The 13,265-nt window shown below is 43.4% G+C and overlaps 1 protein-coding gene across 3 annotated transcripts in view; it reads left to right on the top strand.

Annotated features, from left to right (window-relative positions):
• Window positions 1–13,265, top strand: part of LOC130302034 (uncharacterized) — a 147,347-nt gene that overhangs the window by 95,025 nt on the left and 39,057 nt on the right. For all 3 annotated transcript variants that reach the window (XR_008852373.1, XM_056551663.1, XM_056551664.1), the window contains one exon: window positions 7,545–7,608. Coding sequence is in view for 2 of the 3 variants with exons in the window: in XM_056551663.1 (XP_056407638.1) it covers window positions 7,545–7,608 (64 nt within the window). In the remaining variant the exon portion in view is untranslated. The remainder of the gene's footprint in view (window positions 1–7,544; window positions 7,609–13,265) is intronic.

Below are 13,265 nucleotides of genomic sequence, written 5' to 3'. Positions count from 1 at the left end.
CGGGCTGTTCGGAACAGTGGCATCCCGAACAGCTTACAGGACACCGGAAGGGCCCTTACCTGCCTCCTCAGTGTCGGATCGGTGAATGACTGCTCCGTGCCTGAGATCCAGGCAGGAGCAGTCAAGTGCCGATAACACTGATCACTGTGAGCACTGTTATAGGTCCCTATGGGAGCTATAACACTGCAAAAAAAAAAAAGTAAAAAAAAAGTGTTAATAAAGATCATTTAACCCCTTCCCTAATAAAAGTTTGAATCACCCCCCCTTTTCCCATAAAAAAAAACAGTGTAAATAAAAATAAAAATAAACATATGTGGTATTGCCATGTGTGTAAATGTCCGAATTATAAAAATATATCATTAATTAAACCGCACGGTCAATGGCGTACACGTAAAAAAATTCCAAAGTCCAAAAAAGCGTATTTTTGGTCACTTTTTATTCCATTAAAAAATTAATAAAAAGTGATCAAAAAGTCTGATCAAAACAAAAATGGTACCGATAAAAACTTCAGATCACGGCGCAAACAATTAGCCCTCATACCACCCTGTATGTGGAAAAATAAAAAAGTTATAGGGGTCAGAAGAGGACGTATAAACGTATAAATTTTCCTGCATGTAGTTATGATTTTTTCCATAAGTACGACAAAATGAAACCTATATAAGTAGGGTACCATTTTAACCGTATGGACCTACAAAATAATGAAAAGGTGTCATTTTTACCGAAATAGGCACTGCGTAGAAACGGAAGCCCCCAAAAATTACAAAATGGCGTTTTTTCTTCGATTTTGTCGCACAATTATTATTTTTTCCGTTTTGCCGTGGATTTTTGGGTAAAATGACCAATGTCACTGCAAAGTAGAATTGATGGCGCAAAAAATAAGCCATAATATAGATCTTTAAGTGGAAAATTGAAAGGGTTATGATTTTTAAAATGTAAGGAGGAAAAAACAAAAATGCAAAAACTGAAAAACCCTGCGTCCTTAAGGGGTTAAAGGGGTACTGCCACCGTAGACATCTTATCCCCTATCCAAAGGAAAGGGGATAAGATGTCTGATCGCGGGGGTTCTGCCACTGGGGACCCCCGCATTATTGCATGCGGCACCCACCTGTTTTTTCACCAGAATCGGTGGAGGGTCCAAGTCGCGACTACGGGAACGGAAGTCCGTGATGTCAGGACTCCGCCCCCGTGTGACATCACGCCCGTCCCCTCCCATAGACTTGCATTGAGGGGACGGACGTGACGTCAAACGGGGGCGGAGTCCTGATGTCACGGACTTCCGTTCCCGTAGTCGCGACTCAGACCCTCCTGCGGTGCCGGTGAAAAAACAGGTGGGTTCCGCATGCAATAATGTGGGGGTCCCCAGCGGCGGAATCCCCATGATCGGACATCTTATCCCCTATCCTTTGGATAGGGGATAAGATGTCTAGGGTGGGAGTACCCCTTTCAAGGCCTAGATACTGTGAAAGGCCAGCCAAAAGTACACACATGCTGGTGTTGTAGACAAATATTGTTTTAAGCATAGTGGAGCGTATTGTCCTCCCCTCATATACGCACTAAGTATGTCAGGCAGAGAAGTGCCATGACGTACTCATAGGAGTGGCAGAGGCCTAAATTCATCAGGTGGTGGTAGAGATCGCAGTAGACCAGGGGTGAGTGGCAGCAGGATTTGCAGCAAGAGGCCTGAGCTCATTCTTCCACTATATGGTATCCTCATGCTTCCGCCACCTCCAGGCTGTGTCGTTCAGCCACTACATGGTCTCCTTTCATTCCAATCAAATTCTCTTTAAAAAAAACCTCAATGGCGCTCCTTCTCTTCTGAGCATTGTAGTTCGCCAGCAGAGCACTTGACGTCGACACATGGGGTATTTCCATACTCAGAAGAAATGGGGTTACAAATTTTGTGGGGCATTTTGTCCTATTATACCTTGTAAAAATTTTACATTTGAGGGAAAACTAGCATTTTTGTGAAAAAAATAATAATTTACACATCCAACTTTAACGAAAAGTCGTCGAAACAGCTATGGGGAGTTAAGGCTAACTGGGCCCCTTGTTACGTGCCTTGAGGTGTGTAGTTTCAAAATACTATGCCATGTGGGTTTTTGTATTGCTGTCCTGGCACCATAGGGGCTTCTTTAATGTGACATGCTCCCCAAAAACTATTTCAGCAAAATTTGCTTTATAAAAGCCAAATGTGACTCCTTCTCTTCTGAGCATTGTAGTGCGCCAGCAGAGCACTTGACATCCACACATGGGGTATTTCCATACTCAGAAGAGATGGGGTTACAAACATTTTGTCCTATTATCCCTTGTAAAAATTTTAAATTTGAGGGAAATCTAGCATTTTAGTGAAAAAAAAAATGATTATTTACACATCCAACTTTAATGAAAAGTTGTCAAACACCTGTGGGGTGTTAAGGCTCACTGGACCCCTTATTATGTGCCTTGAGGGGTATAGTTTCCAAAATGGTATGCCATGTGAGTTTTTTTTTGCTGTTCTGGCACCATAGGGGCTTCCTAAATGTGACATGCCCCCCAAAAACCATTTCGCCCCTTCCCTTCTGAGTCCTCTACTGCACCCGCCAAACACGTGACATACACATATGAGGTATTTTCTTACTCGAGAGAAATTGGGTTACACATTTTAGGAAGATTTCTCTACTTTTACCCTTTGTAAAAATTCAACAACTGGGTCTACAAGAACATGCAAGTGTAAAAAATGAAGATTTTGAATTTTCTCCTTCAATTTGCTGCTATTCCTGTGAAACACCTAAAGGGTTAACAAACCTTTTGAATGTCCTTTTGAATACTTTAAGGGGGGGAAGTTTTTATAATGGGGTCCTTTATGGGGTATTTCTAATATGAAAGCCCTTCAAATCCGCTTCTAAACTGAACTGGTCCATGAAAAATTTCTGTTTAGAAAATTTTGGGAAAAATTGGAAAATTCCAAAACTAAAAACATGTCAACTTTATGATGGAAACATAAAGTAGACATATTGTATATGTGAATCAATATATCATTTATTTGAAATATTAATTTTCCTTATTAGCAGAGAGCTTCAATGTTAAAAAATGCAATTTTTTTTTATTTTTTCATAAATTTTTTGAATTTTTCACCAAGAAAACAGTGGCTCTATTCTGTTCCCTGCACAAGTCAAACAGTTAGTTTGGTCTCCTCCCAGCCTGATAGGAGACCAAACTCAGGAAATGCATTCGGGGCATGGCAAGGCACAGCTCTCACAGGCTTCAGTGACATTGTGCCTGCTGGGGAATGCCCACTTGAGGAGAAAGGGGAAAAGGTATGATACAGAGCTTTTTAAAGCTCGGAAACATTTTTTAAGGGAAGGAGGGGTGGTAGGATTAATTAAGGAATTTAATATGAGTTAGTTTAGAAAAAATAGTTTGATGTCAGGTACTCTTTACCCCTTCAGGACGGAGCCCATTTTGGCCTTAAGGACCGGAGCGTTTTTTGCACATCTGACCACTGTCACTTTAAACATTAATAACTCTGGAATGCTTTTAGTTATCATTCTGATTCCGAGATTGTTTTTTCGTGACATATTCTACTTTAACATAGTGGTAAATTTTTGTCGATACTTGCATCCTTTCTTGGTGAAAAATCCGTAAATTTGATGAAAAATTTGAAAATTTTGCATTTTTCTAACTTTGAAGCTCTCTGCTTGTAAAGAAAATGCATATTACGAATACATTTTTTTTGGGTGTTCACATATACAATATGTCTACTTTATGTTTGCATCATAAAATTGACGTGTTTTTACTTTTGGAAGACACCAGAGGGCTTCAACGGTCAGCAGCAATTTTCCGATTTTTCACAAAATTTTCAAACTCAGTATTTTTCAGGGACCAGTTCAGGTTTGAAGTGGATTTGAAGGGTCTTCATATTAGAAATACCCCATAAATGACCCCATTATAAAAACTACACCCCTCAAAGTATTCAAAATGACATTCAGTCAGCGTTTTAACCCTTTAGGTGTTTCACACGAATAGCAGCAAAGTGAAGGAGAAAATTCACAATCTTCATTTTTTACACTCGCATGTTCTTGTAGACCCAATTTTTGAATTTTTACAAGGGGTAAAAGGACAAAATTTTTACTTGTATTTGTAGCCCAATTTCTCTTGAGTAAGCACATACCTCATATGTCTATGTAAAGTGTTCGGCGGGCGCAGTAGAGGGCTCAGAAGGGAAGGAGCGACAAGGGGATTTTGGAGAGTACGTTTTTCTGAAATGGTTTTTGGGGGGCATGTTACCTTTAGGAAGCCCCTATGGTGCCAGAACAGCAAAAAAAAAACACATACCATTTTGGAAACTAGACCCCTCGGGGAATGTAACATGGGATAAAGTGAACCTTAATACCCAACAGGTGTTTCCCGACTTTTGCAAATGTAAAAAAAAAAAAAAAATTTTTACCTAAAATGCTTGTTTTCCCCAAAATTTTTTATTTTTAAAAAGGGTAATAGCAGAAAATACCCCTAAAAATTTGAAGCCCAATTTCTCCCGATTCAGAAAACACTCCATATGGGGGTGAAAAGTGCTCTGCTGGCGCACTACAGGTCTCGGAAGAGAAGGAGTCACATTTGGCTTTTTGAAAGCAAATTTTGCTCTGGGGGCATGCCGCATTTAGGAAGCCCCTATGGTGCCAGAACAGCAAAAAAAAAACCACATGGCATACCATTTTGGAAACTAGACCCCTCGGGGAACGTAACAAGGGGTTAAGTGAACCTTTATACCCCACAGGTGTTTCACGACTTTTGCATATGTAAAAAAAAAAATTTTTTTTTACCTAAAATGCTTGTTTTCCCAAAAATTTTACATTTTTAAAAAGGGTAAAAGCAGAAAATACCCCCCAAAATTTGTAACACAATTTCTCCCGAGTACGGCGATACCCCATATGTGACCCTAAACTGTTGCCTTGAAATACGACAGGGCTCCAAAGTGAGAGCGCCATGCGCATTTGAGGCCTAAATTAGGGACTTGCATAGGGGTGGACATAGGGGTATTCTACGCCAGTGATTCCCAAACAGGGTGCCTCCAGCTGTTGCAAAACTCCCAGCATGCCTGGACAGTCAACGGCTGTCCGACAATACTGGGAGTTGTTTTGCAACAGCAGGAGGCTCCGTTCTGGAAACAGTGGTGTACCAGACGTTTTTCATTTTTATTGGGGAGGGGAGGGGGGCTGTATAGGGGTATGTGTATATGTAGTGTTTTTTACTTTTTATTTTATTTTTTGTGTTAGTGTAGTGTAGTGTTTTTAGGGTACAGTCGCACGGGCGGGGGTTCACAGTAGTTTCTCGCTGGCAATTTGAGCTGCAGCAGAAAGTTTGCGGCAGCTCAAATTTGCAGCCAAATACTTACTGTAATCCTCCGCCCATGTGAGTGTACCCTGTACGTTCACATTGGGGGGGACATCCAGCTGTTGCATAACTACAACTCCCAGCATGCCCGTTGGCTGTCGGTGACTGCTGAGAGTTGCAGTTTTGCAACAACTGTAGGCACACTGGTTATGTATCACTGAGTTTGTGACCTAACTCAGTGTTTCACAACCAGTGTGCCTCCAGCTGTTGCAAAACTACAACTCCCAGCATGTACGGTGCATGGTGTACGGTGACTGCTGAGAGTTGTAGTTTGCAACAGCTGGAGGCACACCGGTCGTGAAACACTGAGTTAGGTCAAAAAAACAGTGTGCCTTCAGCTGTTGCAAAACTACAACTCTCAGCAGTCACCGACAGCCAACGGGCATGCTGGGAGTTGTAGTTATGCAACTAGCAGATGCACCACTACAACTCCCAGCATGCACTTTAGCTGTTTGTGCAAGCTGGGAGTTGTAGTTATACAACAGCTGAAGGTACACTTTTCCATAGAAAGAATGTGCCTCCAGCTGTTGCAAAACCATAAGTCCCAGCATGCCCATAAGGGAATGCTGGGAGTTGTGGTGGTCTGCCTCCTGCTGTTGCATAACTACAGCTCCCAGCATGCCCTTTTTGCATGCTGGGAGCTGTTGCTAAGCAACAGCAGGAGGCTGTCACTCACCTCCAACGATCCAGACGCTGCAGGTCAGTCCCGCCGCCGCCGCTGCTCCTGGGGCCCCGATCCCAACATTAACGCCGGGGATGGGGGTCCCCAGCACCCGGGGTGCACGTCCCGCACCCGCTCACGTCCTCCAGAAGAGGGGCAGAGCGGGTGCGGGAGTGACACTCGCAGCAGGCGCCCTGATTGGTCGGCCGGTAATCCGGCCGACGAATCAGGGCGATCGTGAGGTGGCACCAGTGCCACCTCACCCCTGCAGGCTATGGCTGTTCGGGGCCGTCGGAGACGGCCCCGAACAGCCAGTAATTCCGGGTCATCGGGTCACTGGAGACCCGATTGACCCGGAATCGCCGCAGATCGCTGGACTGTATTGTCCAGCGATCTGCGGCGATCGCCGACATGGGGGGGCATAATGACCCCCCTGGGCGATATGCCGGGATGCCTGCTGAACGATTTCAGCAGGCATCCGGCTCCGGTCCCCAACCGGCTAGCGGTGGGGGCCGGAATTCCCACGGGCGTATGGATACGCCCTCGGTCCTTAAGGACTCGGGATGCAGGGCGTATCCATACGCCCTATGTCCTGAAGAGGTTAAAGGGGTACTCCGGTGGAAAACTTTTTTTTTTTTTATCAACTGGTCCTAGAAAGTTAAACAGATTTGTAAATTAATTCTATTAAAAAAATCTTATTAATTCTAGCACTTATTAGCTGCTGAATACTACAGAGGAAATTATTTTCTTTTTGGAACACAGAGCTCTCTACTGACATCATGACCACAGTGCTCTATACTGACACCTCTTTGCATATTAAGAACTGTCCAGAGTAGCAGAATATCCCCATAGAAAACATATGCTGCTCTGGACAGTTACTAAAATGGATAGAGACATCAGCAGAGAGCACTGTGGTCATGTACTGTGGTCAAGTACCCCTTTAAGTAAGCCCTAATGCATTAACAGTGCCCTCACATAATAATAGTGCTCTATAAGTAAGCCCTAATACAGTAATCATGTCCTCACATAATAATAGTGAATTTTAAGTAAGCTATCATTGGAATGGCATATGCAGTGCTAATGGAGTCACTACATGAGCCTGTGAGGTAATTTACATCCACTTATAAATTCAGATGTATTATTGATGAAAATTATTTTGCAGGTGAAAGAAAAATGAGTGTTCCATGTATAATATAGCTGTTTTTATTTAGAGGCATATATCAGTTGCATGTGCATCATATAATATAAATGGCTGTACAGTAGTGTTAGAATGATCATATCACAGCCTTCAAAAGCGCAGTGTGCAGCAATTACGGAGCCTGTCTGTTAGAGAGTTACAGTAGTCACAACAGAACTGCTTAATGATATATTACTGCATCAAATAGAGTTTAACTGGCAGTGCGTCTTCCTTGAGTCTATATATCGCTGTCATGATGCTACTTACAACAGCCGGGAGCAGCCTATTTCTCCGGTGACAGATGACCTTCATTGACTCTTGCTTAATGTTTTGCAGACTGCAGGACCATCAACCATCTCATTAAGAGACAGAAGCATACATTGTGATTTGGACTGCGCAGGTAATAAATCTATGGGGAAAACCAAGTTATATAGATGACGCTGTGCTACACTGGTGATTGCCTGTTACTTGATGTTTTAATATACTACTGACGTGTTATGTGACTTCAGCAACATCATGGAATTGGAAATGAGTCATGAGGAAGTGGGTCTCATCTAGGGATGAGCGGATCGAATCTGACGAATCCAAATATCGCCGCGATCCGAGTGCATGAATCGCTTCATTAAACTCCATTTAATACAGTTCAGGCTCCAAGGCATTTAGGTTGGTGGCTTCACATGTCAGGACATGGGGCAAAGAACTCTGGGAAGGCAGGAACACGGGCCGGTGGGATAACCCTGAATCACATGCAGCATGCAGCCTATCAGGAGCCAGCCACCCCTGTGATGTCACAGCCCTATATAATCGGCAGCCATCTTGCGGCAAGTCACATCAGCAGTCTATTGCAGAGAGAGACGGACAGAGAGCAGTGTGTGTTGCACAGAAATTTTTTTTTACAGCAGCGATTCACCTTCCAGTCACATCAGCGTTCTATTGCATATAGAGAGGGACACAGTGTAGTGTGTTGCACAGAAAAGCATTTTTACAGCAGCGATTCGCCTCAAGACCAAATCCAGCCTAGAAGCACTGATAGGGAAGGGAGAGAGATTGAGAGAGAAAGTGCAATTTTGGTTGTACTACACAGCGACTGTGTGCTGCAGCACTGGTGTGCACAACAACTGAAAAGCAAACAGTAGCCAGCCAGTTAGGGTGAGCAGAGCACTAAAAGCCATAATCACCTGGTATTAGTGCCTAATACAGGTTGTGTGGCAGAGCGTATTGTCCTCTATTAAGTGCAACCTGTGTGTACATATGTGGTGCCTGCCAAAATTACACACCTGCTGCTGTTCTAGACAAATACTGTTTTAAGTGTAGTGGAGCATTTTGTACTCCCCTAATAAGTGCATACCACGTATGTACATCTAAGTGGTGTACCATTTTGTTCCTATTTAAGTCTTTAGGGCCTACTTACTGTGAAAGGCCAGCCAAAAGTACACACCTTCTGCTGTTCTAGACAAATTAAGTTTTAAGTGTAGTCGAGCATATTGTACTCCCGTCCTATTCGCACTAATCATGTCAGGCAGAGAAGTGCCAGAACGTGCACAGAGGAGTGGCAGAGGCCTAAATTCATCAGGCGTAGGCATAGGTCGCAGCAGACTAGGGGCAAGTGGCAGCAGGAGTCGCAGCGAGAGACCTGAGCTCCCGGTATCAGCTAGCGGTGGTGTCTCGACCAGCAACCCATCTGCCGTGATTGAATGGTTAACTCGGTCATCCACTTCATTACAAGTGACATCTGACACTCCCAGTCAACAGCCGGTTGGCACAACCCTCAATTGGCATGGCCTTGGAGCAGTCCCTGTCTTCCCATTAACTCTGTCCTATGCTGTTCCCTCCCCTACAGAAGTATCTTATGCTGTGGGTTCAGCTCCACTATTTAGTAAGGACGATCTACTAGAGGACAGTCAGCAACTACTGCCCAGCCAAGAAGTGGAGGAGACATCCGCTGCTTCCTCCGCTAGGCTGGCAAGTAGTGATGAGGAGATTGGTGTGGGAGGTGGTGTTGCGAGCGTTCAGGCTCCTGAAGCAGACACCGTTGAGGAACCTGAGGAGTGACGTGCACAATGCATGATGATGAAGCTATTCGCACTTGGGACCCGGGTGCAGAAGGGGCTTCATCATCAGGAGAAGAGGGTTTCAGGTTGCCCCTGAGGCAGCAGCTCAGCCAGCAAGATAGTAGCATGGTTGGCAGTCAGCATGGTGGCAGAAGTGGGAAGTCTGGAGCCAAACATGCCCGGGGTAGACCGCCTGCTTCGTGGCAGCCTACCTGCCCGGGAGGTAGTGGAACAGGGAATCCTGGAGTCGGCGGCAGTAGTAGTCAGACAGTGCAGACTGTTGGGTGGAAAATCAGCTACTCTGCGATGTGGCAGTATCCGGAGGATGTTAACATGGCCACATGCAATTTAAAATAATGTCTTTAATCTTTGCAAATGTGAGGCCCTATGGTCTGGTCAGGCTGCCGCCAAGTTGCTGGTACTGCAGTCCCTCCCTTTTCAAGTGGAGATTCAGAGCATGGGGGTGTGCTGAGAGGCAGGGGCTGGGACAGGTGGTAGTTGGCCTCGCGGCGGACCGACAGCTCAATTTTAAGATACAACTAGGAACTTTGCCATAGTTTACACTGCAGCAATTATACACTATTGGAGCTGGAATTACTGCGACTGCTGGCACCAGATTTGCCTTCCAATGGGTCCTCAAAAAAGGATTTAAAGTTTGCTGATTCTAATTAGCAGGCTCTGTCATTGTGCTGCCATGTGATCTCCTCATGCTGATGGCACATTAAATTTGTGAATCTATTCAATATCTTCTATTTAAATAAAAAAAAAATCTATGTCATCTTTTCAAGACTGAGGCCCCATGGTCGTCGTCATATATTACCTCTGTAATCACCACAAGAATCCAATGAAACAGATAGGAGCGATAACACTGAACCATAACTGATTAAATGAAACATTTGCAGTTCCACATAGAGTAAGACAGTCGGGGGGTTGCTGAGAGGCAGGGGCTGGAACAGGTGGTAGCTCACCTCGAGGGGGATGGCCAGTCCGATGCTCACCAGAATGGGTCGTCAAAAATGGATTTAAAAAAATTAAGATAAATTCAAATGAAATTAAATAAAAATTACATTTAAAAATCTCTTTAATCTCTTCAATTGTGACGCCATATGGTCTCCCTGCTGCCACATCCAGATGCTGTGCGGCAGTGATTCTAAGGGTACATTCACACGAGCGGACCCACAGCCTATTTTACACTGCAGATCTGCCACTGAAGGACCGCTGCATGGTGGCTTTACATGTGCAGCATTATGCCTAGTCTCTACTCTCATCATTTAATGTATTCACTAAGGGTTGTGAAGGAATACACATATGCTTAAGACACTGGAAGATAAATTGCCCTTAGCTCATTGCAGAAATGCTTAAAGTCAACTTAGTTCAAGATAATTTGCATTCTGTAGACTGGACCACAGAAAAGCTATTCACAAACAATAATAGAAGCAAAGGGATTTAAAAATACTTTATTTACTTTTCTCATATTTTCTCATGGGTAATGTAATAAAGACAACCACTTTTTTTTTATACAGGACAGTATGGCACTGGTCTCAAGAAATGTGACTTTTACTTAAAGGGATGCCAGAAAATTATACAGATTTGTAAATTACTTCTATTTAAAAATCTTAATCCTTCCAGTACTTATCAGCTGCTGTGGACTACAGAGAAAGTTGTGTTGTTCTTACCGTCCTGTCCACAGTGCTCTCTGCTGACACATCTTTCTGTATCAGGAACTGTCCAGAGTAGGAGAGGTTTGCTATGGGGATTTGCTTCTGGACAGTTCCTGAAATGGACAGAGGTGTCAGCAGAGAGCACTGTGGTCAGAATGGGAAGAACTATACAACTTCGTCTGAAGTATACAGTAGCTGATAAGTACTGGAAGGATTAAGATTTCTAAATAGAAGTAATTTACACATTTGTTTAATGTTCTGGCACCAGTTGATTTGAAAACATTTGTTTTCTACCGGAGTACCCCTTTAAAGGTGTTTTCACAGACTTTAATTTTGGAGCTTTTATATGTAAATTTTTTCCCCCAATATATTAATATTTGTAGGATAGGATAGACCACCAAGCCAGGTCTGACTTCCTGCACCTCAACGATCAATTTACTAAAAATGCTGTGACACTCCAGTGAGTGCCATGGCCTCTCCATTGTTTACCAAGAAGAGCTCTGTAAATGTAGTAGTCTTCTTCACTCAAATAAGACAGAGCTGTAGTAGTATACCTGCTACGAAATATACAGAGCCATGTTTGGTAAACAGAGCCACAGACCCTTTCACCAACTGATCACTAGGGGTGCTTGGATCTGGACCCCTATACACCTAGTATTATTGGCCTATCTTATATTTTGTTGTTATTCTTATGCATTTTATTAATGTGTTACTATGTCTTTAAGCAAAGGAATAGTGTACCCCATGTGACCCTGCCTGCCAATGGGAACCCCTAAATTCTTGACCATTTAGTGTAGTGGGGGTGGAGTTGCCCCAGTTCAGAGTTGACTTCAGCCTAGAGCTGTGAGCAGAGCACAAGTGTGGTTAAGGTGTGTTGTGTGTGGAGAGCTCTAAGGGAAGGCCCAGATCAAATCTACTTCATCCAGTCATTCCGCAAGGATCACCCGCACAGTGGAAGTTCATGCCCTGGCGGAGGAAGCTACACGACCTTGAAAGAACCCTTGCTACCAGGATCAATCTTCAAGTCTCTCAAGTCAGTATCAATTTATTGGGTGAAAGCACCACAGGTCCCAACAAAGTAACAGGGCTCCTAAGGGGTTACGCTGCATCCTCTCACTCTGAACCAAACTGTTCTTGTAATACCATCTCCACTCTGCTCAGTAAAGACAGTTCTCCGTTACCCGACGTCGATGTGTTCCTTTACTCCCCATGTCTGGCCCAGGAGAAGCTGTCTCCAACCTCGGACCGTGTATAGGATAACGGTGCCCTGGCATCACAAAGTGATAAGGTAGTGCTCCTGGCACCCCCGTGGCACCACACATCCTTAGTGCTCGTTCACACAAGCAGATCTCCCACTGTGAGTTTGAAAAGGAAGGGGTCTCCATGCGCTACCCGCAGCAGATTTTTGCCAGCAGAACCTCTGCTGTTGAAAATCCGCCTCAGACCCTATTGACTTCAATATCAGCAGCAGTCACTTACCTTGTGTGAGGCTGGCAAAGCTCATTCGCTCGCTTCATAGACTCACTGCACTGCGCTGTGTACATATACAGCATGGTGTACCTAGTACCAGGTGGCTATACTGTACATGAATGTCAGGTGTTGCCAAGGGGTCAAAAATGTTTCTTTGAAATGAGAGTTTGAATCTGTTGGCAACTACTCCAATGTTTCTCTGCACAAATATTCCTCTGCGCATTTTGGCAATTTTCACGGTCTAGGCACAAACATATAAGTATACCTAATGTGACACTTCTGTCTAGAATCTTCTGTTTCTAGTTGTAAATACTGTTAATGTAATGTTTTACTTAATTTCTGATATAGATTTGACCTATTAGACCTATTTGTACAAATCTTCTAGGAAAAGTCAGGGAGCTCTCCTCTATATTATCTTTATTCTCTTCTATGTAGTTTATTACTTAAAAAAAAAAAGTAAATATCAAACAGTATGAATATTTTTCTTATAAAAAATAAAGGCACGTGAAAAGAATTGGCTTTTATAGGCCACAGTAAATATAATCTAGCATGTAATAGACATTGACATATTAGACTAACTGGGGAGGTATAATCGGGAGCATTGATCTTATACAGAGGGCACGACCCTTTCTCTATTCTAATTCATTAGCTAAAGTGTTGACAGGGTATGTGGGTGCTAAGAGAGAGAAGCATTCCCATACGTGTCTTCATTTTAGTTTGGTGAGAAATAAAGGGTCATTTTGCTTCACACACTAATTTGTTAATATATTTCAAGAAGAAAAAGAGTTGGGTTAACACATTTTTAAAGAACACAAACACGCTTAAGAATTTGTTTTGTAACTGCGATTTCACACTGCTAATTTTATGCTAAGGAT

Source organism: Hyla sarda, chromosome 1, assembly GCF_029499605.1.
Source record: "Hyla sarda isolate aHylSar1 chromosome 1, aHylSar1.hap1, whole genome shotgun sequence".
In the NCBI taxonomy this organism is placed as follows: domain Eukaryota; kingdom Metazoa; phylum Chordata; class Amphibia; order Anura; family Hylidae; genus Hyla; species Hyla sarda.
This window is presented reverse-complemented; position numbering and strand designations above follow the sequence as displayed.